Here is a 24,340-nt window from a genome sequence, read left to right as displayed (position 1 = left end):
AAGTCAGGCTGACCTCTGTAAATTCAAACGACTGTTAGAAGTTTCTGTAAGAGTTACTCATTTTAGTTTCATTGTAGAAATCCTAAGGCTTGATTAGAGTCAGAGCCCTGCTGTGTTAGCTAGGCTACAAATACAAGAACAGAGCAAGTCCATGTTCTGAGAAGTTTCCAGTAAAAAGAGATTATTAGCAGGAGAATAGGAATAGAGGACACAAAAAAAAATCCTGCCAGAAAAACAGTAGTGCTTGTTCCTCTCCTATTGTCAGACTGAGAAGGAGGAAGAAAACAAAGAATATACACATTAGATACACAACACAGAGATGAAGCACATATTTTCTGCTTAAATAAATGCACAACAAGTGCTCACAAACAGATCCCCATTTTATTAACTATTGATAGAAGAATTAAGGATGATTTTTACCCCTCAGAACAGTAAGATTTTTACCCCTCAGAACCCCTCTAACAGGACTGTTTGAGCCTGCAGGATCAAACAGTAGGTGCTTGTTCCTACAGGCTCAAAGAGGTATTACTTAGCACATAAGAACATTGAAGAAAACAAAACTATCATTGGTGGAGCAGAAAGGGCTTGCAAGCAAAGACTTACAGATTTGCAAAAGGAAACATTACCCAATTCCCACATTAGCAAATTTTTCTTTGTGAAGGAGGCAATGTCACACATTTTTTTGCAGCCTTTTATAAGTCATAAACCTCATTTAACTTTAGACTTTGTTCAGACTTTGTTCACTCTACACTGAAGTTTCTCAAACCTTTCTTAGCATAATTATCAGTTTTATTTTGCTTTTAGGCATCAGCTGCATGTCAGTAAACTGCTGTGAGGAATTCAGAAAATAATTCTGAGGTCAGTCAAGATCATAATATTTGACAGGCAATCTCTCACTTGTATGTTAGTACAGGAATTAAAGCATTTCCAGCACAGGCTAACGAGAATTCTCTCTCCTATGGCGATCAGTAAGCAGAAGGAATACCCAGAAACACTTGAGATTAATTCTGTTGAGAGAGGCATATCATTCTCAGATGATTGCAGGAGGTTCTGGCCTTTTTTCCTTCCTTGTTTCTACCTGCCTGTGAAGTCCCTTCACCAGAGAAGAGAATCACAGGATGGCTGAGGCTGGAAGGGAGCACTGTAGCACATCTGGTTCAAGCCCTACCTAGAGCATGTTTCCCAGGACTGTACCCAGACAGCTTTTAAATATCTTCAAGGATGGAAACTCCAAAACGTCTTTGGGTACACTGCTCAGTCACACACACACTGAAAACATGCTTCCTGATGTTCAGGGGGAACCAACTGTGTTTCAGTGTGCCCACTGCCTCTAGTCCTCATAAAAAGCCAGTATTGAATACGCCAACTCCTAACTAATTTGATAAACTGAGTATGTAAACTTTCATCTTCCTTCTGATTATTTACAGATGTAACAGGATCAGCAAAGAAGTAAAAGTTAACTATTAATTCAGAAACACAAAGATTGATAAAATATTTAAGAGAAAAAACAGTCTTCCATTTCCCTTGAAAATCCTGAATCGGCACTGCAGGTAAATTACTTGAAAGTCATTACAGATGTTACTTCTTAGAGTACTTGTAAGTACTTTGTAAGTATTCTAAGTACTACAACTTAATAGCAATTTAAGTATTCCAGTTAAGGCAAAACCAACTCCTCACATTCATATGATTTCTGTTATTTGACTTGTGTTTCAAAAAAATTAAACCTACAGCTTTCCCCAGTCTCTCATTTTTCATTTCAGAATTTCAATGTACTGCAGTATTCAGCAGTAATAATTAAAATTGAATCCATCCTTCCATGGTAGACCAAATTTAGACAATTTCTTTAGTCTTTGTAATAAAGAGATCATGTGGTTCACACCTTTTTCCTCCCATCTCCTCATTATTTTTAAGCCTCTTCATAGTGTCCTGAGTTCCAGACTCCTGAAAAAGGATACTACCTTCTCAAAACACATCAGTGCTAAAGGAAACAAAATGTGATAAAATTACTGTGCTTTTTATCATCAGCCTCTTCTGTAACCATCATTATTATCTTTTCCTCTGAGCACCACAAAAAGAAATTTTTCTATCAGGTGGCTCAACCACTGTAACAGCAATACCAGATCTAATGAGAACACCTTTCATTCTTTTTCAAGGAACGTTTATAAATAAAGACACGTCTTGACTACAATGGGAATGTGCATTTTGACTTTTACAGTACAATCATCAAGTAGAAGATATTTAACCTTCGAAAAATAGGTATATAAGAAAATTATAAGCTACATTATTGTTGCCTAGATTAATTTTACCAAAAAGGAAAGGCATGCCTTTATGATGTATACTTCATCCTAAAATTAATATTTCCAGTTTAAGGAAGTAGAAACACTAACACTCACAGAAAATCAAATTCATTACCTTGGCTAGCTCAGTCTTTAACTCTTCTTTTTCTTCTTCAGAAATCATATTGGTGAAATCAACATCAGTGACCACATCTTCATCTGCTTCATGGAACGGCTGAGTTTCCAACAGGCCTTAAAAAGTTAAAAGGTCAAGACAACCATTATTCCTTATTTCAGCTATTGTATTGGCCTGCCCTAAAATCCAAGAATGATATAGTATTTACCCACTAGGGAAAAAAAGAACCAAACAAAGAAAAAAAAACTTTTTTCCTGCTATAATCATTTGCATTCAGCTTCTCTTTACTTTTGAAAAGCTATTGGAAGTTTCAGAGAGTAGTGTCTGCACAGGAGCAATTTAATATGTATAAACACCACTCATTCCCAAAAATTAATCACCTTGGACTCTACTAATCCCTGATAAAGCATTTTCTTGCTTCTAACAATACAGAAGAAAAAAAGAAGGCTTTTTCCTCAAAATAAGAAAGCTGGCTAATGTGGATCAATGATGTGAAGAGCAGCAATAGTACAGTGAATAATAAAGGAAGTATATTACAGAGCCAAGTTTTCTCTAAAAGTACCTCTGAGTGCAGCAACTTGAAACCTTACAGATGCACACAGTTTGCAGAAGTAAATGCCACACCTATTGTTTAAATTTTCTGAATATTAATGAGAAGCATTCCTCGCTTGCTCAATCTAAGCCTGTGAAGGGGAGACAGATACACTGGACTTTGTTACTTTCTTCTGCATGCCCCAGATCAGGGTCAGTATCTATAATAAGCAAGGTAAGTGCATACACAAATGCTTACAAGACCAGGGCCTGCCTGACATAATAGGTACTGATGAAACTCCTATCTCCCAATCATTCAGTGAAGAGAAGACTGCTGGGGCTCCAGCCACTAGGAGCCACTCATTCTTTACGGTCTGCAGAGAAAACAATGCGAACCATGAGATAACAGAAAACATTTTAGTCACCTTGGAACTTGTTTTAAATTCTAGATCATCTTCTGTTGTGGAACAAAAATCTCCTCCAGGTTACACCTAGGACAGCACTTTCCCCTTTATTTCAGTTCCCCAGCAGGGTAATGAGCCATCTCTGCTGACTCCTGAGACCTGTACACTGCTTAATATGGAAGAGAACAATTTCTTTCCTAGCTCCACAGAGGCCTGTATATGCTATTATACAGAGATTAAAATACAGCTTAGTTAAGTTTGGATGTTAAAGAACAGAGGTTACAAGGAACAAGTCTGTTGAGATTGAGTACTTTACATTTTCATGCAGAAAACTAAATTCCCTCCAGCCTTCTGCCATTTCCTTCACCTAGAGTCCCCCAGTGTACCTGGATTTCCTTCTATTTCACAGAACAGAACTGATTCGATTCATACTGTCAACTTCCCACAGAACATGATGGAGTGAATTCAGCCTTGTTAATTACAATCTTCCCTGAGTGGGAAGATAAAGAGCAGCAACACAGGTGCTGAACCCCTGCTTGGCACCATATGCAGAAATAGATCACCACCCTTAAGCACAAAATGTTTTAAAAACATGATGGCATATAGAGGTAGTTGAAATCTTAGTTATTACCCAAAAAGCTGCTTGCCAGGAAAACCTAGATTGCTGAAGTCAGGACAAAGGAAAGCATATTTATTCAGTAGGAGCACTCCCAAATCACCTTTATTAACACCCCTACATCTCTAAACATAATTGTTATTTGGCATTTGTTTGAGGATTAATAGTGTTGCTATGGGACTCAAGCTAAACTTAGTCTGCACCATCTTGAAAGCAGTCTATTTTTTCATGGATGGAGGAGCAGTGATACAGGGCAGCTGTTGGAAATGCTGGGAAGGATCTGAGGGGCAACAGCGTTGAAAACCGTTAAGGGAGGCCTTGGGATAGATGTTGAGATGAGGTGATCTCAGACCAACTGATCCTTAAGCTAAAAAGAAGGCAGATCCATGCTCAAGGGACAACAATAGTTTTGGAACAGCTAGGGAAGAGATGGAAGCCAGCATGGACAAAATCACCAGAAACAGTTGAATAACACTTAACACTTGGCCCAATGGTCAAATTTAAACTTCAAGACTGGACTGAAATTACAATCCATTCCAAAACAACAAATACATATCAATCTTCTCTATGATACTTTGCAAACTCATCCAGTTTCTCTCCCAATTTTTGTCCTTTGCTTCTCGTTTAAGTCCTCTAAAATCTAGTCTGATCCTTCAGTATCTACTTTCTTGTTCAAGCTATGAGAGTCCTCCATAATGGTCACTGTCCCTCTGCAAATGTTTCACTTTGGTCAGCTACAGTCTGAACATCTCTTTAGCATACTGTGGGTCGCAGCCTTCTTTAGGCCAGTCTGAGTTCTGAAACTTCCTCATGTGAGAACACTTAGATTCTAGCAGCAACAATAGCAGAGGGGTTACAATTAGGACATTACAGTTGTAATGGAGCACAGCAGAGGTCAGCATCCACCAGCTCAGACTCATACTGTATGAATTCTCCACAGAAGTTACAGAGCTCATCAGCCCAGGTGTGCTGATAACCTAACACAGTGCTTTGGAGCCTTGAGTTAGGACTCAAGGATGTTTTGGATCACAGGTGTGTACCTATTGCTCAGGATTTGTGGGTGTCTCTGCACTGTGTGACACTGCAAGGCCAGCAGAACATTTCTTCCAGTCACTGGTTTCTCTCTCAAGATATTGTCATGTCTCGCACTTTGGTCTCCAGACTGAAGGAAGTTCTGTGATTCCCTGACCACGCAGGAGATGGAGCAGCCCAGCACCCTCCAGTACAACTCAAGGGATGTAAGCCCACCTACAAGTTCTCATCTCATACAGCCTCAAAGTCTGGGTGGCCATGGATCAGAAGCATCGAATCATAGAATATTCTGAGTTGGAAGAGACCCACAGGGATCATCAAAGCCCAGCTTCTGACCCTGCACAGACCAAGCCCTAGAGTCATACCATGCACTTCATGAACTCTGCCAGGCTTGGAGCTGTGACCACTTTCCTGGGAAACCTCTTCAGTGTCCAACCATCCTCTGGGTGAAAAACATTTCCTTAATATCCAAGTTAAAACTCTCCTCCCCTGAAACAGCTTCAGGCTGTTCTCTCAGGTCCTGCCCACTGGTCATGAGAGAAGAGATCAGTGTCAGCCTCTACACTTCCCTCATAGACTGCTATGAGGTCTCCTCTCAGAATTGAAGAAGACTGAGGCTTTTTCCTCTCCTGCCCAGCTACATAACCTGACAACACACAGGAACTGCTCTGGGGAAAGACAGTACTTTTGCTTAAAGATGCATAGGTATTAGTTACGAGCCATGAAAGCTTGATCACTCTGGGAAGGGAGTTGTACAAGTAGCTGAGTTGTTTTCAAGAGTAACATAAGGTCATTGGTAGCAGGAAAAAAAAATTGCCTTCAAGTTGCATTTCCTTTCCTCTTACCTACTCCTCCCAGAAATACTGAAGATCATGCCTTGCTCCCAGCTGTTGTCAGATCTGGAAAATCTGGAATTGTGATTAAATTGTCATTAATTGTTCAGATGCAGAGCTGCTGTTAATTCAGAACTGCACTAATATCCAGGTGTGGAATTGGAAATTAACTTTCCATCCTTTTAGAAGAACAATTCAGTTGTTGGGTGGTTGAATAACTTCTGCTTTACTTTATAGTATAGGTGTTATAAGCTTCCCTGAATGAATTAGGAGCTCATCCAGTACTTTACCAGCCATTTACAAGAACCTGTGGCTTTGGTGATGTCCTGTATCTCTTATGTCCCTTACTAACAGCACATTATTTTAGGCATTGACCTCCACATATTGATCTAAAGTACAGGTTTTCCAAGTTTCATTCAAGCAGGCCACTAACAGGTAAGGCATGAGGACAGAGCCTAGACACAACCATTAACTAACATCTGTTTTCTTCTCCTACTATGTCTTATACAGATTAACTTAACTGAATTTAAATTCAGTTGCTGTGCCTGCCCTATTATACTATTATATTATTATATTATTATAAGCAGCTCTATTATACTAAAAAAAAAAAAAATCACAAAAGAGGCATCAATGGAACAGAAGCTGTCTTAGAACCTGTTCTTTGAACTTCCCCTCCCTCATTCTCCATGGTCAGCTAAGGAGTTCTCATTACCTATCCCCTTCTCTTCACTTCTCCATTTGCAATAAAACTCAATCCAGAGCTTAATCAATTAATCAACAATAAGCTCTGGGATTTGCTGTCACAAGACTCTGCCCAGAGACAGATGCAAGACCCAGCCCACCTCCCTCACTATCTCTTCCAGACAGCCTTGTCTTGTGGTGTAGGATTGCTGGAGACAAAACTACAGGTTTCTATAGTCTCAAACAACCTGCTGTTGCTACAGCAAATTACTCTAATAATATACTCGTGTGTAACTCATTTATCCTCCACAACACGCAAACTAGTGATTTTCTGGACATATGTTACTTCAAAATAACAAAAAACCCCACCCCCATAAAATCATAAAATAGGTTCTAATCAATGCAAAACACTGTTTGGCTTCTAGTTTAAAGAAGGTTTTAGTACTTACTGTCACATATATCATTAGATAAAATATGAATGAAACATTAAAAGTATGGGATTATCAGCAAATAGGAACTGAAATCATACAGAAGGACCCAAGTTGAAACAAATGAGCAGAAAACCCTTTCTATTAGGAGACTTATATAGAAAGAAGTAGGAGGAGGTGAATAGCTGGGGAAGCCCATTTATTGTGTTCTTTTGCAAGATTCCTACGACAAAACAATACAACAACCAGCTGAAATGGGCATTTTTGATTTTCTCCCAAAGCTCATGGTAGCTGTGGCTAAGACTAGTGACCCTAATTCTACAGTCTGCTGTTAAATCTGATTTAATGCAAGAAACTGTTTCAGCATTGATCAATACCTGTGCATATGTTTGCCAGTAGGATTGTAGGGATGACAAATTTAATATGCCACTTAGAATCTAGAAGATCTGTAACTATTCTACAAAATTTAAAATAACCAAATAATACAATGATAAAATCCATAACAGATTTTTTTACTTACTCAGGTATCTAAAGATTAATGACATAAAGATGGTTTAGTTAGTGCTTTTTATGTATTTTCTTAGTATTCATCTCAGACCCATGTTCTAGAGTAGTACATATCAGACTATTTCTTGCATGTTGGCTGTTTAAAAAAGAAAAACAATCCCCAACCCAAAAAAAAACCAACAAAAGGAAAAACTCACACTATAGGCACTGATGTTTGTTGAATTAACCATAATGACAGCAAAATTAAGGTAAAAACCATCAAATTTCTGTTTGGGTACATTTTTTAACATTCATTCAAGGAAATATATAGATGATCCTTTGTGTTAACAAAGCATTAAGAATTGAAGTGCTTTTACTGCTCTGCTTTTTTGTTTTCCAACCAATTAAAAATACCATATCTACCTTGTTATCTAGCATTCACATCAAATAGTGAGAAAACAAATTGCATAACCCTTCTAGTAAGCAAAATGACTTGCTACAGCTTCTTCTGCCATGTCATTAGAGTTCCTTATTTAAATTTGGAAAACACTTGTTCACAAATTTAAATTGCAATTAAGTCTTCAAAGGGATGAAATGGTAAGTAGAACAAAGGAACTGTCCAGACACTGCATTAGTGTCTTTGATCTTCTTTATAATGTACTCCTAATGCCAGATATAGAGATTAAGGGGGAGACAAGGGGGACTAGAAGCATGTACTAAACAACTAAATTGATCAGAAAAAGCTATCAGAAGTTGCAAGGATTTCCATACCATTTTTTCCACTACAAAGTTATTATTGGAAGATCAAAATAGGAAAATATGTTATCATTTAATTAATCTAGAAAACAAACTACTGAAGGAAGATCTTCCCTTCTGTGTCTGGTTCTAACTGTGGACCAGAAGTCCAAATTTGTCTTGAACTTGCTTAGGCTTGAGCCTAACAATTACATACAGCCTGCCACTCTCCTAAAGGACTTAGAAATGAAAATATAAAGGTTGATTTTGAAGTCATGATTCAGAAACAAACTCAGAGGCTGGATTCATCTTGGCTAAGAGAGGGAAATACTCAAGATGCACAGGTGATGTAGACTAAAAATGTAAACATAACAGAAATATGTAGTTCTACTTTCTGCAACCATGTGGGCTCAGTCTTTTTGCTCTGAGTATGTTCCTTCAAAGAGAGAGATGGATGTGCAAGTGTCTTCATTCCCCGTCTCCCCGAGCTTTAGGCTGGCAGTAGTGTCAAGGATAGGGAGAGAGTACAGCTTTTGGGTATGCAAGAGTTCTAGGATGTAGTCCAAAATCTCAGGTAGGTGTCCCTGGTCCTCCTGGAGCAGCTTATTACTGACTTTATTAAAACTTTGCCTTCTATCTCTTAACCCTTGCAAACCTGAGCATTAAGAAAACCTATCCATAGCGATGAGATAGATTGGCAGATTTCCAAACAAAGGAAAACTTTTATTTGGAACCCCTGGATAAACAGCCAGTTCTACTGTGCTGATCCTTTTCTTTGTTTTAGTATAAAAAACTAAATTAATCATACCTTGAGGATGTCTCTACCTTCTTTTTCCCCCAGAAACCACTGACACAGCTGCTAATCTATGCCAGTGAAAAGAGACAATCTACACACAAAAAACTGGCAGAAAAGAGACTCAACAGCTTGACCACTGCACCAAGAAACCATATTCACTGATAAGGAGTTTGATAATCATGCCAAACATGGAAACAAAATGGATAAAAGTGAGAATAGCAATAATGATTAAAAAAACACATATCACTTACTTCAACCTAAGGTTTCAACCTGGGAACTGATCTTCCAAGCAAAATATATGATCTTCCTTCCTGAAATGTCCAGGAATGCAAAGATGATCTTGCACATTTTACCCTATAGCAAGATCTCTTTGTATAGAATAATAATCCTGAATGCCTGGACAAGACAAGGGTAACGTTTTCAAGCTGTAGCTATGGAAAAAAAAAGCAATTGTTGTGAAATGTAACAGTTTAAAGACAGTAGAAGGTTCCTTCTGTTGTGTCAAACTGAAAGTAATGACAGCACTGTATCACTTTCTGTGCTTTCTATTGATGATGCTGCACAACTTTCTGTGAAGTCAATGGTAAGAAAAAAATGCCTCAAGTAGAAGAGTTGTCATCTCTTTTTCTTTAGGAAGAACAGGGAAAAAGAAGGAAAAAGATGAAGTCACAGTGGAATAATAGGGAATGAGAAAGTGGATAGCACTGCATCACAAAAGGGAATTGTTCTCTACAAATAAGGTACTCTAGAAACTGTAACACACAGCACAAAGCAAATGAAGGAATAATGCATATATAATCAAACTGGAGAAGAAGCAATGTAGGGGAAGATAAGAACTATGACATGGAAATGCTGGCAGTCAGAGGTGGAAGTTATCAGTCACACTTCTTAAACCCACCATTTCATACTAAAAATACATGACAGTACATTTTTCTCATCTCTGAATAGAGAGGCACCTGGGGTCCCATCCTCAGCTGGTAGAAGTGACGGCAATACCATCAATTCTATAATTAAGATCATGCATCTGCTTCACTGAATCAAAACCACTGAAACTTAATGGCAGGATTTAATAACCTTTCCCTCCTAAGAACGAATCAGTTTATTGTACTTTTCTAAAGCCAGGTGCAAAAGAATATAATTAGATAGCAATCTAACTGCAGTATAATTAAACTCAAAAGCCTCCTCAATTAACTTCTAACAATGTATCTGTACTGCAAGAAGTACTAAAATTATATTTTTTAATTGCAAAATAAATTCTTCATGTAGTCATATTTTGTGTCCTTTAGATCACAAAACACATAACTAACAAGATCTTTAAAAGTGTAATTTAAAAATGAGCAAAATCATGCTGCAGCCAGCAGGTTGCCTGCTTTTCTCACACCCCCTTTCAGCTATTTCAACATGTAAGACAGATGTGTCACTTTTGGTCCTGTAAATGTACTAGGGAAAATACACAGGAAACAATTATACTTGGGTACGTGACAGATTCTGTATGCTCTTCAGGCTCAAATTACTTCCAAGTTACTTCCAAATTATTAGAGAATAAATGTCTCTACATTGTTACATATACTAAAGTCCGCATTTAGGAACGCTGGGAGAAAAAGAGCAAATGATCTTTCCCCTCCGTGATCAATCTCTCATACTGGGAAAGTAAAGATCACAGTTTTAAAGGACCAGGACTGCCTTATTGCATACTGTTTGGCACAAAATATCCACGATCTGTGACTAGGCTTTGCAGGCAGCATAATTACAAATTAGCAACAATAAATCACAGAATAGTTTGAGTTGGAAGGGACCAGAAAGTTCCAACCACCTGCCATGGGCAGGGACACCCTCCATTAGACCAGGCTGCTCAAAGCAGGCCATGAGCACTTCCAAGGATGGGCCATCCACAACTTCTCTGGGCAGCCTTTTGTCTCACCTTCTCTGGGCAGCAGGTTCTTTTATCTCACCACCCTCACTCTAAATAATTTCTTCGGTATTAAATCTAAACCTACTCTGACAGTTTAAAGCCATTTCCCCTTGTCCTGCCACTACACACCCTTGAAAGAAGTCCCTCCAGTTCTCTTGTAGACCCCTTCAGGTATTGGAAGGTGTTGTAAGGTCTCCTCAAAGCCTTTTCTTCTCCAAGCTGAACAACACTAACTCTCTCAACCAGTTCTCTTAGAACAGGTTCTCCAGCTCTCTCATTATTGCTATGGCCCTCCATACCTTTCTTAAGTTGGAGGTCCCAGAGCTGACACCACTCCCTAAGCTGGGAGGAAGGTACAGTTCCTTTTCACAGAGTTTTTCTTAATTTTTTATGTTAAATTATGTAAAAGCTCATGGCCACCAAAATCAAACATTTCTCAGAGCAAACATGTCTTGTGTCATGTCTCCCTCCAGCCCCCCTTTTTGAAGGACCACCTGCTTCACCCCTTAATCCCTTTGTAATTAAGACTAGCTACTTTGCACCAGTGCACTTTTGCCTTCCTAACAGGGTGGAGGGAGTGGGAGGGGGTAAATGACAGTGGAAACTTCCCCTAGTCTTCCCTAAATAAACTTGACCTACTCTTGGATGCATCTACATGCAACACAATTTATTTAAAACAAATAAAAACAAGGCTCATTTATATGAATATTATTTGAAAACAACACATTCTAATAGAGACAATGGCCATGTTCTGTTGCACAGGCCCTCTATTCAAGATGAGACAATTTTTTATTCTTTAAAGGATATACTCTAAATATATTGACAAACAGCTCACTTGAGTGCCACACCACCTCCTGCAGATACTCTGCTTTTCAGCCAGGATGTCTTGTTGCAGTAGTTTGCTCTGATAAACCTGGAATCTGGAATTAGTGTAACAGTAATTCTCTGCACACAGGCCACAAAAAGCACTTCTCAATCAGAATAGCAACATCCATCTGGGCCTGTCCACCACCAAGTTTTACTTATTTTTCCCAGCTTTTTTGCCAGCATTTTGAGGTGTGAAATGAAGCACTTACTATTCTGCTCCTGGTGTTAAGCTCCATGTTAAGGCCTTCAAAGTTTTTGGTTGTGGCTTTGCCTGCTCAGTGTTACCTCGAACGCCATTACAAAGAAAGGTGCTGGTTTAGTGGGGCTCTGAGCGGAGGCCCCAGGGGTTTAGGGCCCTGGCTATCTGTGTAGAAACAGGTGACATGCCCCATGCAGCCATCCTAGTGACACAAAGACCGTGCTTCAGGAAGAGGGGATATTTATTGGACCAGGAGACAGAGACTGCACATTGAGCCGCACCATACAGCCTCTATCTTTGAGGTCTCCAATTCATCCTCAAATACCAACAGAAAATGGCAGCTGACACTGGCAAAATTTGGGCTTTTTTTTCTTTTTTCCTTGAAGATCAGCTGGCAAAATAAGCCCTGAACCAAAGAGGGTGAGCTTCTATGACAGCTGCTGTGGGCACAGGCAATGGCAAGCCAATGGGCAAGAGAAGGACGGGGTTTAGCTAAGTGCATGGCATAAGTTGCCATGCTGCTGAGGTTGTATTTGACCACACTCAAGCGACAAGAATATAATTCAAACCTCCAATCTAGAATTTTTACAGATCACATAGTGTGAAATAATGCCTATTTTAATTTCAGGTCCTTAAAAAAGTCTAGAAAATGAGCACAAGACAGTCCTTGTCTTCTCTTCACTCTTCTACCACCCTAAGTAGTAATATTTTACTGAGGAACTTCTTGCAAGAGGGACATAACACAATGTGCTTTTCTGAAATAAACCAGAACTCCAATACTTGCATCTCTGCTAATAGCTTTCATTCACATCTTCATCCCTACTCAACCTGTTAAATTTTTCGTCTCTTCTTACCCTCCCCATCCTTGACTCCCATGCACAGCACATAATCATGACCAAAATATTGCTGCTCCCTTTTCAGGACATGTTCGTGCTCCATATTTCTGTGCAGAACTGGACACAACTCAGAAACATTCTAATTCTGGATCCAGGTCTAAATCTGGTTCCTATCTTTAAGCCTCTCCTAAATAGGTAAAAACTCTTATTATTACATACTCTTCTTTATTCCTTGTGCTTTCTGCAGGCTTCATCTATATTGCTAATTATGCTTCTCTGTTTCCTGAAGCAATTTAAAACCAGGAGAACACATTTTTCCTCCACCTGTAGTATTTGACTTCCAGTTTCCTGATAAAATCTGTTATTTAGCTCTGCAAAGACTTTATTTAAGTCTTCAAGTCTGCATTGTGATTCAGTTTATATCAATGTCTGAATGACATTATTCAGCAGCCTTTTTTTTTTTAATCAGTCAGGCTATTCAAGTAATTGCTCCTTCTTCACCGTCATCTTTTCTTTGCTATCAGGAGTTCTGAACCACCTATCTCACTACATGACTAAAGGATTTTCTCTTGCAAGAGCACATGGCTTAACTGGGTCCTCATAAGCACATAATAGTGCACAGCACTGGTTAGGTAATGACATGGCAAACATCATTCTCCCTGATTATGACTTTGATTCCTTCCTCCCACAATAATAAGTTAATAGCTGCCATCTACCTAAAATACTTTGAGCACAAGGTAATCTTCTGTTCCTGCCATAATTGCCCTTCTAACTCTGTAATGTACATATATTTTACTCGTCTCTAAGAAAAAACTGGACGTGTTTAAATACAACGATCTCTGATCACTTTAAAATGAAATTTTAGCCTGCAACAGCCCAGTGTGCACCAGAGAAAGAATATAAAGTATCTAAGGCCTTCAGAAGACCTTCTAACCAGACACATTTTCTCCATATCATCCTCTAAAAACCTTAGAACTACCTGAAGTCTACCCTGTGCAATTAAGAACATTTTAATTCAAGTGAGAAACATAGAAAGAGGAATTAGATAAGCACCTAAAATGCCTTAGCCAATATCAGCATGACACGTTATTACTAAATTCACCTAAAGCACAATGAAAACTGTTATTCCGAGGCAACTATGCAGAAGTATTTTAAAACTTTTAGAGGGTGATGAGCCACTTTTTGTAAGCACAAACCTGCCTCACCTTAGTCCCACCCAGGTGGCAAGGCAATTTCCTGGTGAGGAAACTGGTGAAAAGACAGTTGAACAAACAGGTGAGCAGAGAAAAACCTAACTCTTTAATGAAGAAGCAAACACAGAAAGCATTACCTCCCTTCAGCTACCATTTATAAATATTTCCAGAACATAAATCATACAGCCTTTTAAATTCATATCATATGTAGTTTTAAATTATGCTTTATTTATGATTTCTATGTTAGTAACTTTAATTATTAGGCAATTATTAAATGCAATTTGAAAGCATGGCACAGGTACAAGAAAAAGACAACTTATGTATTTGAATGACTAAGGAGGAAGGGTGTTTCACAAATTAATGGAAAACTCAGAGAAAAATCAGAGTATAAATGCAAAAAAAAAAAAATCCCAGAAAGAATGATTTGCAATAGAGAAAGAAATAGATTGGAGAGGATCTGGTCCTAGCAACTTCATTGATCAATCAGCAAACAAAAGTAGCCCTTTCAGCAAGAAAACACATGAAAATAAACTGCACTGCCTGTTATGTAAACACTTTGTGCAAACACTTTTCACTGAGAAAATCAACACCATATCTGTAGGCACTTCACACTTGTATGAATATCAAATGTATTTTCCAAATGTAGCTTTAGGTCTCTCTCTGCCTAAAGCACCATTGGTGTTCTAGTTTCTGTGTACTTTTATTATGTTCTTGGTGGACAGCAAGGATAATTGCTGGTTAAAGTACATTAGTGGTGAAAGCAGGACAACTCTACAGAAACCAAACCCTAGAAGACCAACAAAAAAAGCCCCAGAAGTATGCATTCTTCCTGACAGCCCTTGCCTTCCATTTTTGGAAATGACACAAGTCACTAGACCTCCTTCTCTTCTTTATACCCCCATCCAGTTCTCTGAGCTCCCTGGATTCTCTTTCAGTGACTACAAATGCAAAGATTTAAAACAAAAATCCAAGAACTGGATCCCTGACTACATAGCTCCTAAGCATCTGAAAGCCCATTAGTTGGAGAGCAGATTAAATGAGAGAAGCTATTTTATCAGGATACACACACATAACCATGACTTTTCCTCTTCTCTGGAAATATATCTTCATAAATTTTACTGCTGTATTATTATTTGGTTGCTAAAGACTTTGGTTGCTAAAGATTGTAGGGGCTTTACCTACAATCATGAGATATTTTTCAACAATCAGCTTACATAAGAAAACATGACAGGCAATGTGAAGAGAATACAGAAATTCCTAGTGTTTCATGCAACTATTTGCAGTGTAATCTTTCTTGTCTGCTTGGGGATCCAATAATGGGTCTTTCACTTCATCATGCCATTAACCACATGCCATTAATATACGCACAATGACATTTTGCTGGAATAAGTAACAAAGGACCAAAAAGTTCAAGAAATCTTATACAGAAGTAATTAATTAACCAGAGCAGCCTTTTTGGAGCCCTTTTAATCATCCAGCCATTTTAAATCCTAAAAGTGCAGAAAAGGTAAAATGTAGCCAAGCAGGAGAGGGAAAATTGAAGACACTGCAAGACCTTTTCATCGCGGTAGGATGGCACTTCAGGAAGTATCACTTTGTAGTTGTTGCATTCTTGTAATTATTTTACGCTTTTCAATAAGAACATTTGCAACAAGATCCTCAGTGCTGCCATGCTATTCCTTTGTACAGAGTGAAAGAGGGACTGAGAGACAGCACAAGAGAAAGAAAAGGGAGATTCACTGCTAAAGTACAATACAAGCACTTGCTAAATATGTGGTTTGCAATTACCTGCAACACTTAACCACATCACGGATGCAGAAGTATAATCATGACAGATATGATTTTGATCCATGGACCTCAAAGATGGCTAAGTAATATTACCTCTGTCCTAAAGTATGAAACAAATCCACTTACATAATTTTGAAGGATTTTGAAGAAGGTCAGTGTGACATGATACTAAAATCCATATTTGTCAGTCCCTTCTCACCATTTCTCATACAAGATGGGTTTAGAGCATGCAGCAGACAAAAGGCCCAGTTTAGACAGCAAGGATATGATTATAGCATACTACATATATAAAATTTGGCTTTGCAACTGTGCATTTCTATGAGGTACAAATAAAACCAGATAAAACTAGCCTGCCCACATCTCATTTTTATTTATTACCTCAAGAGGTATTTTATAATTAGAAAGCAATAATTGATTCTACCCTGAAAACACTTTCTGAGTCAAGGGTTGAGTACATTCTTTCTAAATCCAAGTTCCAGGATTGCGCTAAAACAAGCTACCAATTGATACATAAATTTTTAAATATAGCAACATTCCTTCCAACCCTCTGCAATCTTCAGTCAAGGTTGTGCCACATTCTTCAAGCAGCACATGGCTTAAGCAAAGCACCTCAAAAGTTCCATGCATTTCTCTACTGTACTAGTCAGTGAGGCACGTCAGGACAGCATCAGCATACTCATCTTTCCACTAGTGCACTTCAGTACAGAGAGCAGACTCAGATTATACTTGTGCTGCTTTCTAGGGCTCATACCATCAGACCTGTGAAAATAAGACACAGGAATAAAAAATAGAGCAAGAATTTTAAAACATGATTTTGGGTTAGATGTCTTTGTTTCAGCAAGTTCTACATTTTATGTCCTCATGACTGCAAAACTGTGAAAAAACACTTGTAAGATTGGCCCTAGATTTTAGATGAGGTCTCTCTTTTATACCTCATTTCTGAATCCCACAGTACACTATTTTCAGTTCTCAGGTGTAGCATGAAGCCACTCAAATTTTCTCAGCCTCAGCAAACTGAATTTCAACCTGTGACAAGAGTCATGAAGCTGAAAACAATACAGGTACAAAATGTAAGAGAAGCATTGCATTTGATTTCAGACATTTACTTACTTAAAACCTGATATACCACATAACTCATTCCACACATGCATTTTCTCTCCTTGTAGTATAAAAAGCATGAAAGAGCTATTATTCTGAGCTTTGTGCACTGCTGTTAAATATTTAAGAATCCGATCATAAATTACAACCCTGCCCTTTTCACTTGACCTCCTCTACATGTGCCCTTACTAACACAGCAACTGAAACTTCCATCGTGCAGTGAAATAAGCAGGTTATCACTGGCTGATATCCTCCTGCCCCTTTGCAAAGTTCTCTCTCCTGCTCGCCATAGTAGGCACTGCTGAGCTCTAGAAGGCAGTACAGAGACAGCACAAACTGTGGATAACTAGAGTGAATCCTGATGCCTCAAAAAGCACAGGTGGACAGGCATTTCTCATAAAACACTTACACTAAATCAGCTCCAAACCAGTAGTTGTACTCTTAGGGAGAAGGTGAACAACATAGATCAAAACAGTCAGTGCTCCTTGGTAGAGCACCAGACTCAAACATGAGGATAGGGAAGATGCTGCCCTCTTCAGCACGACACTGCTTTTGTTGATGGCTACAGCACTGCTGCTACCATGAGGCAGCATCACCGTGTGCTCTCTATCCCCACCTTCCCACTGCAAGACTGACTATCTGGATTCCTGTCTGGATTAGTAACCACATGAGTAGCCAGCAAGGAGAGAGAATGCTGACCAAGCTGCCAATGCCATTTTGTATCAAGGTAACACAAGTCCTCCTCACCACTGCCTCCCACCACGGAGATTTCAGACCACCTGAGAGGCAGGTGCCACAGATGGAGGTGCCACTGTGGCAGAGGGAGGGCACTGGGCTATTCCTGTGACTTCCAATGATATTCCTCTGATCACAAGCTCCACTCAAATGCACATGCCAAGGTGCTGCCGCTCTGCTCTGTTACACAGGACAGATGCAGCTGGCTTGAGGCTCCCAGAAGGAGTGTGCCAGCTGCACACAGCAGAGGGAAGAAGAGGTGCTGCAAGCCTACAAGACAGGGCCTGGAGAAGTAGTCATCCAACATCTGAACTAAGCACAGCTCTCTCCACAATACCTGACAGGGGTGAGTGCAGCCACTGCAAGCTATTATGGCCACAACAAATAACTGACTGAGGTGCAGAACATCTGTCAGGAACAGCTCTAAGGAGAATTGCCAGGACAGAGTCAAAAACCCTTTCAGAGACCAGGAGTGCGAGCAGCTGTCTGAGCTACCTGTGAAGGTAAAAAGGGAGCAGAAAGCTGCACATCAAAGCTTTTTATCAGAGTAAGAATCAAGAGAAGATGTGACAGGGAAAGAGGGTACAACTGTGTCTGGATGCATGAAGAAGTGGAGAATTATTGCAAAAGGAGAGAAATGCGTAATAAGCAAAGCTCCAGTGTTAAAAAGTCACATGGGACTCTCAGATGAGAGACAGAGTAAGACATCCATGAATAAGACATGTCATTATTACAGGACATTCACACTTTTAAATGGGAAAGCAGGACTACATGGGATCGTCAGTTAATCTGGATCTGGAGTAGAATGAGCATGGTGAGAGGCAAATACACAGCTTGGATCTTCCTCCCTTCCAAAGAGAAACACTGTTCTTCAGATTTCCCAACTTTTCACTTGAGAAATGACTGGCAGTCACAGGAAGGAAAACAAATATGCTCATATGAAATTTTAGCACCTAGTACAAGTCTGGCTGGTGTGTTCCTGGATCAGCTCTTCCATTAAGAAAAAAAGTAATCAAAGAGAAAAACACCCAGAGGCTTAAAGATAAAGTTTAGATAAAGTAATTTTTTTTTTATTACACATATTAATTTGTTTACATGGAACATGTGTCTACTTCTTTTGAAAATAGTTTTAACATTAATTACTATTACCCTCTGTCTGATTGACTGTCTTATCTAGTTCATCCACATGAATGGTGCCAGACACATTCAATATGTTTAATATAACAGTAATTCAGTTTCACTCCATGAACTCTCTCTACTACTTTAAAGTAAGTGTCAGAGGAGTTAATATTCACAGTCCTCAGGGCATGGACAGATACTACATTGTGCCTTGAACCACCCAAAAACTCATGGAATGCAGCTGTAACCTCTGCTGAGTACCTTGATACATTTACACATAATACTTTTCTTTTGTCCGCAGTTGCATTAAGACTCACGAAGTTAACTCATGCTGCTATGTAAAAATGCTGGCAAAAATTATTTTTCTGCTCTGAAGAAATTTGTTTTTTATACTTGCATGCATTTCTTGAACATAAAATTGCTCTACTCAGGCATAGTCTGCCTGAAGGACAATATAAAATGGCACAAATAACATAATTATTCTTTTAAATACATGGCTTTTTCTTTATCTTTTCAGTTGGAATTTAATACCCCAGCAGAGCACACTGGAACAAACCATTCAAGATTCATTTCTCTGTAGGCATCTGAAAGTCCTTTAGAAGCAATTAATAAACTCATTCAAATGTATACACATTTCTCCTGCTGCTTAAGGAGATATTGGGAGTAAAGCACTCTTTCAAGAAAATTGTTACTGTTTTGTTAGTAAAGTGCTGTAACTGTTCTCTGCAAAATGTGTAACTGGGGTTGAAAAATTCAGTTTTCTGGCCAGTGCTTACATGTACCTAACTGAATCTGACAGCATGAGACACATACAGGTTGAATTCTTTTTGCCAGCAAGGCTCCATATCTGCAGTAGCATGCACTAAATTAAGTCTAGAAGGAAAGGGAAGGTAAAAACAAAGGTTTGCTGGCATGCAAATACCTACCACAAAAATCTTGGATTTTACTGCTAGTTTATCAAAGCAATACTCTTTTTTTTTTCTTTCTTAGTAATGGGAGACTGTTCTGAGAGACTGTAGAAATAAAACATGCAAGTGAGAAACCAAAGAAAAAAGTGACTTGAGAATTGAATACAGGTAGAATTTCAAATTCTCTCACTAGCCAATAGTCATCCAGAGGAAGAATTCATTCAAAATTCATTCAAGACCTGGGGAAGTAACAGAGCTGCTATATACAAATATACATTAGCAAAACACATTTATTGACTTAAATTTTTAATACACACTGAGAGCATGTGTGTTTACTCATCTTACTAGTCAGAGAAGGCAAAAGATTCACATGTACATACATTACTATCCAGCTAACCAGAATCTGATACTGTTTTCCATCAGCTTTACAAAACAAGAAATTATCCAAATTCTGTATCATATGGAGGTCCTGTTTAGTGAACAGGAGCTCCCATCATAGTAGCTATACAGATGAAGAAAGAAAATGACTTTAAATAACAGTCTTATGCGGTAGACTTAATACTGACTTCTAAAACTCCCAAGAACTGAGCCACAAATCTATTTGTTTCAGCCATGCATCCATTGGGACAGGACTTGCACAACACTTGCCAGAAAGGCTCTCATTCACAAACACCATGAACTCAAATTTCCCACTGTATTCCTTTACATACAAATGCATTTGCAGCCAACATTGCCTCTTTTAAGTGTATTTGTTTAAGGCAGATTTTAACTGTCTTATTAGGACTTAGGAAGCCTATTTTTTCAGCTAGTTTCAATGAGCATATGTCTCCTGCTTATTTCATCTCCATGGTTTATAGATGACATAAAATGTTTCCTAAACATTCTGAGTTTGCAGAAATATTTGTACCACCTGCTTAGTCCTGTGTCACAAAGCCACGAGGTTCTTTAGAAAACAGAAGGAAGATTATAAAGGTGAGCAAGACCTGTCTGCGCTAAATCTCTTCGGCTCACCCAAACATCATTCGTAACTCGCACGAAAAGTTTCTTCTCTTCTTTGGACGCCAATTAACTTTATCAAGAGAGAGATGTGAACAGCTCAGGAAGCCGTAACTGTTGCAATAGAAAATGCTCTCTTTAAGTGAATGAATGCCGTGTTTGCAAAGCTGCAGAAATATTTTAGCGGATCCGATTTTAAGCGGCTCTCGGTGGATCTGGATGATGCAGCTCCCCAGGGCAGGGGTGGCGATGCCGGCTGCGGCTCGCACCGTCCCGCTTGTGCCCGGGAGGCAGCGCCTGCAGCCCCACCGGGCAAGGGGGACGCCAGCGGAGCAGGACACACAGGAATACCTCAACCACAACAAACCTCGATGGCACTAACTTAACACAGTTGTCAGCCAGCTACCTGACTGACCGCGACACGCCTAAAGCCAGCAGGAGGAGAAAGCGGCCGCCAACATCCCAACCGTAAGGAAAGCCAAGGGGATGCCAGCTCGGGATGGAGGACGGGGCGCAGGGCGAGGACGCCCCGCGGGCCGGGTCGGTCGTGCCGCGCTCCTCGGCCGAGCCTGGGGCTGCCACAGGCGGCGGGCACCGGGCAGCGCTGCCGGGCACCGCTCACCGCGCTCCCCTCACCGGCCGTGCCCCGGCCCGCCGCTCCCCTCGGGCTCTCCCCGCCCCGGGCGCCGCCCGCCCCAGTTCGCGCTGTCCCCGCGCCGCCTCGGCCCTCCCGCGGGGTGAGCGCAGCTCCGGGCCGCAGGGACGGGACCCTCGCGCCGCCCCGGAGGGCTCTGTCCCGACGAGACTCACCGCGTGCCTGCGGCTCCATGGCAGCGCGGGGCTCGGCCGTGCGTGCTGAGGCGCGGAGCCCGCTCGGAGCCCGGCTCGGGCGGCGCTGACAGCCGGGGCCGCGCCGCCGCCGCCCCCCGCCCCCGCCGCTCCCGCCCCCGCGCCGCCGCCGCCCCGCGGCGCCCCCTGGCGGCCAGGCCCGGCGCCGCTCCCGTCCCAGCGTCCCCCTGGCCCCGCACAGGCCCCGTCCCGGGCCGCCCCGCGGCGCCCCCGCTGTTCCTCGCCAGCGCACAGCGCCTCCGGCTGTCACGGCTGTGCCCCGCTGAGGGCAGGCACCCGGCACTGCCCCCAGGCCAGCCGCAAGGCACCGGCGGCACGGCTGCCCCCCGAGCAAAGGCGTGCCTGGTGTACCAGCGGCACGGTGCAGCGGTCAGGGCCTGACGTGAACGAGTTCAGGGCTTATCTGAGTACCTGTGCATGTCAAGTTCTGCTACCTCTACGGCAGAAGCATGGGAGCACATGCAAAATAATGACAGAGCTTACACTATACTTAGCAGCTTAAGTAAAAATTGTGTTTTTTCCCAGCACATAGGTCTGTGTCCTGCTATTACTGCGTGGCGTGACCACACACAGTTCACACTGCAGCACTAATTTATTCTAAGTTTGCTCGTGCCAACATAACTTCCACACTTTGTTACCAGTCCACGTTAACTTCACTCCTGGAAGGGTCCAGAATATTGTTTTAGTAAGGCTGCCTTGTCCACGGCTGATTATCCACATATTTATCAGTCAGACACTGTATCTAATTTGAGTGTATGATACTACTTAGTGCCTCCAGGACGCACTGAGGACGCATAGCTTCTCAAGGCCTGTGCTACTGAAAATTACAAAGCTAGACAGTAAGGGCAGATGAAAGAAATACTGGGCATTTTTTTGTGAAATTATACAAATGGGTCATACTTTGAAGAAAATTATCTGAAAGAAAATTATGATGTGGTTTGGTCAAAGAAAAAAGACCATGTATAGCTAAGAAATAAGAGTTCCTTTTTTCCTTAAAATTCTGCAGCAAAGCATCAAAATGACTAATTTCTCGCCTTTTTTTACTAAAAAAATTAGAAAACCAAGGCCAAAGCAGCTTTAATTTGTACACATCTAATGAGGTTTTCCTTTAATACACACATGCTTGTGGGTTTGAATTTTAATTTCCGTAAGGCGTGAATTATCATTATTTTTTCCCAGGCAAACCTCTCTTCATTGTGATTTGACATCTCCTTGAGCTGGAATTTACCACTGACAAAAGCAGAACAGAGGTTGTCAGAAGAATGAATTCCTGCACTCATGTCATTTCACATGCAGAGACATCTTACCGTGACAAGATTTGAGCTCAGAAATGCTAGCGACTTTTACGTGAAAAAAACACAAAGCTGGGTCCGGCCACGAATGCATGAAATCCCTGAGAAATTTCTCTCAACACGTGAAATTATCAGCATAATTAGAAAATGTACTTTTCTGCAAATACAGGCAGGGTTTTCTAAAGCAGACTATGCAGTTCCTATGAAGCATGATGAAAAATCAGCACCCAATCTGCTTACAGGGCTACAACAGTATTAACAATACTGTTTATGTACAAACCTAATTACAAATCTTACAGCAGCATTTGCTATTCAAATTACTGAACAACAGGAAATTTTACCAGATGCTTATATGCTGAGTTTGATTTATCCTCTACATTTAGATACATTACTTCTTTTTCCACAGCAGGAATGCCCTCTACTGTAAGGAAAAGCCAACCATGTTTTACCTAACAAATTATGGTGAACAACAAAACTAGTTCTGCTTTTTAGAGAGCTATAAATAGGGAAACAAACCTGTAAGTCTTGAGTTCCACAGTATTATGTTCATCTTGTGGTATGTTTGACAGAAAAAAGAAACCAGTCATAACATTATCCTCCTGCAACATGCAGCTAGGAAGTCAGCATTTTAAATGTGGATTTTATTAGAAAGTTACTATCCCATTGAAATGACACAATTTAATTGTAAAATAGCTGATTAATTTTCTGCCTACAGTACAACAGGATGCATTTTCATATTGTCCCACATATATCACTGATTTAGTGAGATTCCTCATCAAATCTGCCTTGCAAGAGATTTTGTTTCACTTCAATGTCTGAAGAGACTGGCATAATTCAGACTTTGTTTTCTGTTTTGAAAGGGCTCAATCAAGTTGTAGGAGCTTAGTTGTTGCTTGAGAAAGGTCATTGTCTCTCCCATCATGCTGAAATTAAAAACAGTTGGGTTTTCTTTGGTTTTTAAGAGGTCAGACAGAATAAAACAAAAGTCAGATTATTTTATTTTTGAAACAATTATGTATCACCACACACTTCAGATGACACCATTTTCACAATAAAGCAGCAATAGGCTTCAAATAAATGTATCGTGTTTATGTCATTGCACGGACTGGTTCTTGTCCTCTAACACAAAAGTGACAACATCCAGTCTCGTGCCAGCCTTCAGTGGATGTCTCTCTTCTTGGAGGGAGCAACTGCAGCATTTTGAAGTTGGGGATTAAGGCGGGATTCTGCATGATAACCAGTATCCTAAACTCTTACCTATTTTCCATGGAAAGTAATGGGGAAAAACTACTGAATAATTCACACAAGTGCCAACCATCTAAAGACTGTGAAATCCAGTGGAATTTGTTGGTCCTAAAGGCCAGTGATTGTTTAGCAGGATGGACTAAGGCATGGGCATCCATGTACTTTGGAGAAAAGATGGCAGGCTGCAGTGAAGCACAGCATTGCAATTGTGATACAAAGCTAGATTCCAGCAGCAGGTTAAATCTTCATAGGAATATGCCATGGATGGAAAAGCCAAGGATATGCTCCATGCCTTCTTGTACAAGGTTCAAAACCCATGTGTTCACACAAGACTTTACAATTTATTTCC

The 24,340-nt window shown here is 40.3% G+C and overlaps 1 protein-coding gene across 4 annotated transcripts in view; it reads right to left on the bottom strand.

The window, feature by feature from the left end:
• TPD52L1 (TPD52 like 1) overlaps positions 1-21,504 on the bottom strand; it is a 49,952-nt gene extending 28,448 nt beyond the window's left edge. For 2 of the 4 annotated variants that reach the window (XM_063151106.1, XM_063151107.1), the window contains exons 1-2: positions 16,426-16,508; positions 2,413-2,528 (exon numbers count right to left, since the gene is read on the bottom strand). In XM_063151106.1, coding sequence (XP_063007176.1) covers positions 2,413-2,528; positions 16,426-16,498 — 189 coding nt within the window. In that variant the 5' untranslated portion in view covers positions 16,499-16,508. Of the gene's footprint in view, positions 1-2,412; positions 2,529-5,840; positions 5,891-16,425; positions 16,509-21,415 lie in introns of those variants that run through there. The other 2 variants (XM_063151108.1, XM_063151109.1) reach the window with 2 other exon arrangements.
• Between the last annotated feature and the right edge of the window lie 2,836 nt (positions 21,505-24,340).

The sequence above is a fragment of the Melospiza melodia genome, chromosome 3 (assembly GCF_035770615.1).
Source record: "Melospiza melodia melodia isolate bMelMel2 chromosome 3, bMelMel2.pri, whole genome shotgun sequence".
Lineage (NCBI taxonomy): Eukaryota > Metazoa > Chordata > Aves > Passeriformes > Passerellidae > Melospiza > Melospiza melodia.
The sequence above is the reverse complement of the archived record's forward strand: the minus strand, read 5'-3'. Positions and strand labels throughout refer to the sequence as shown.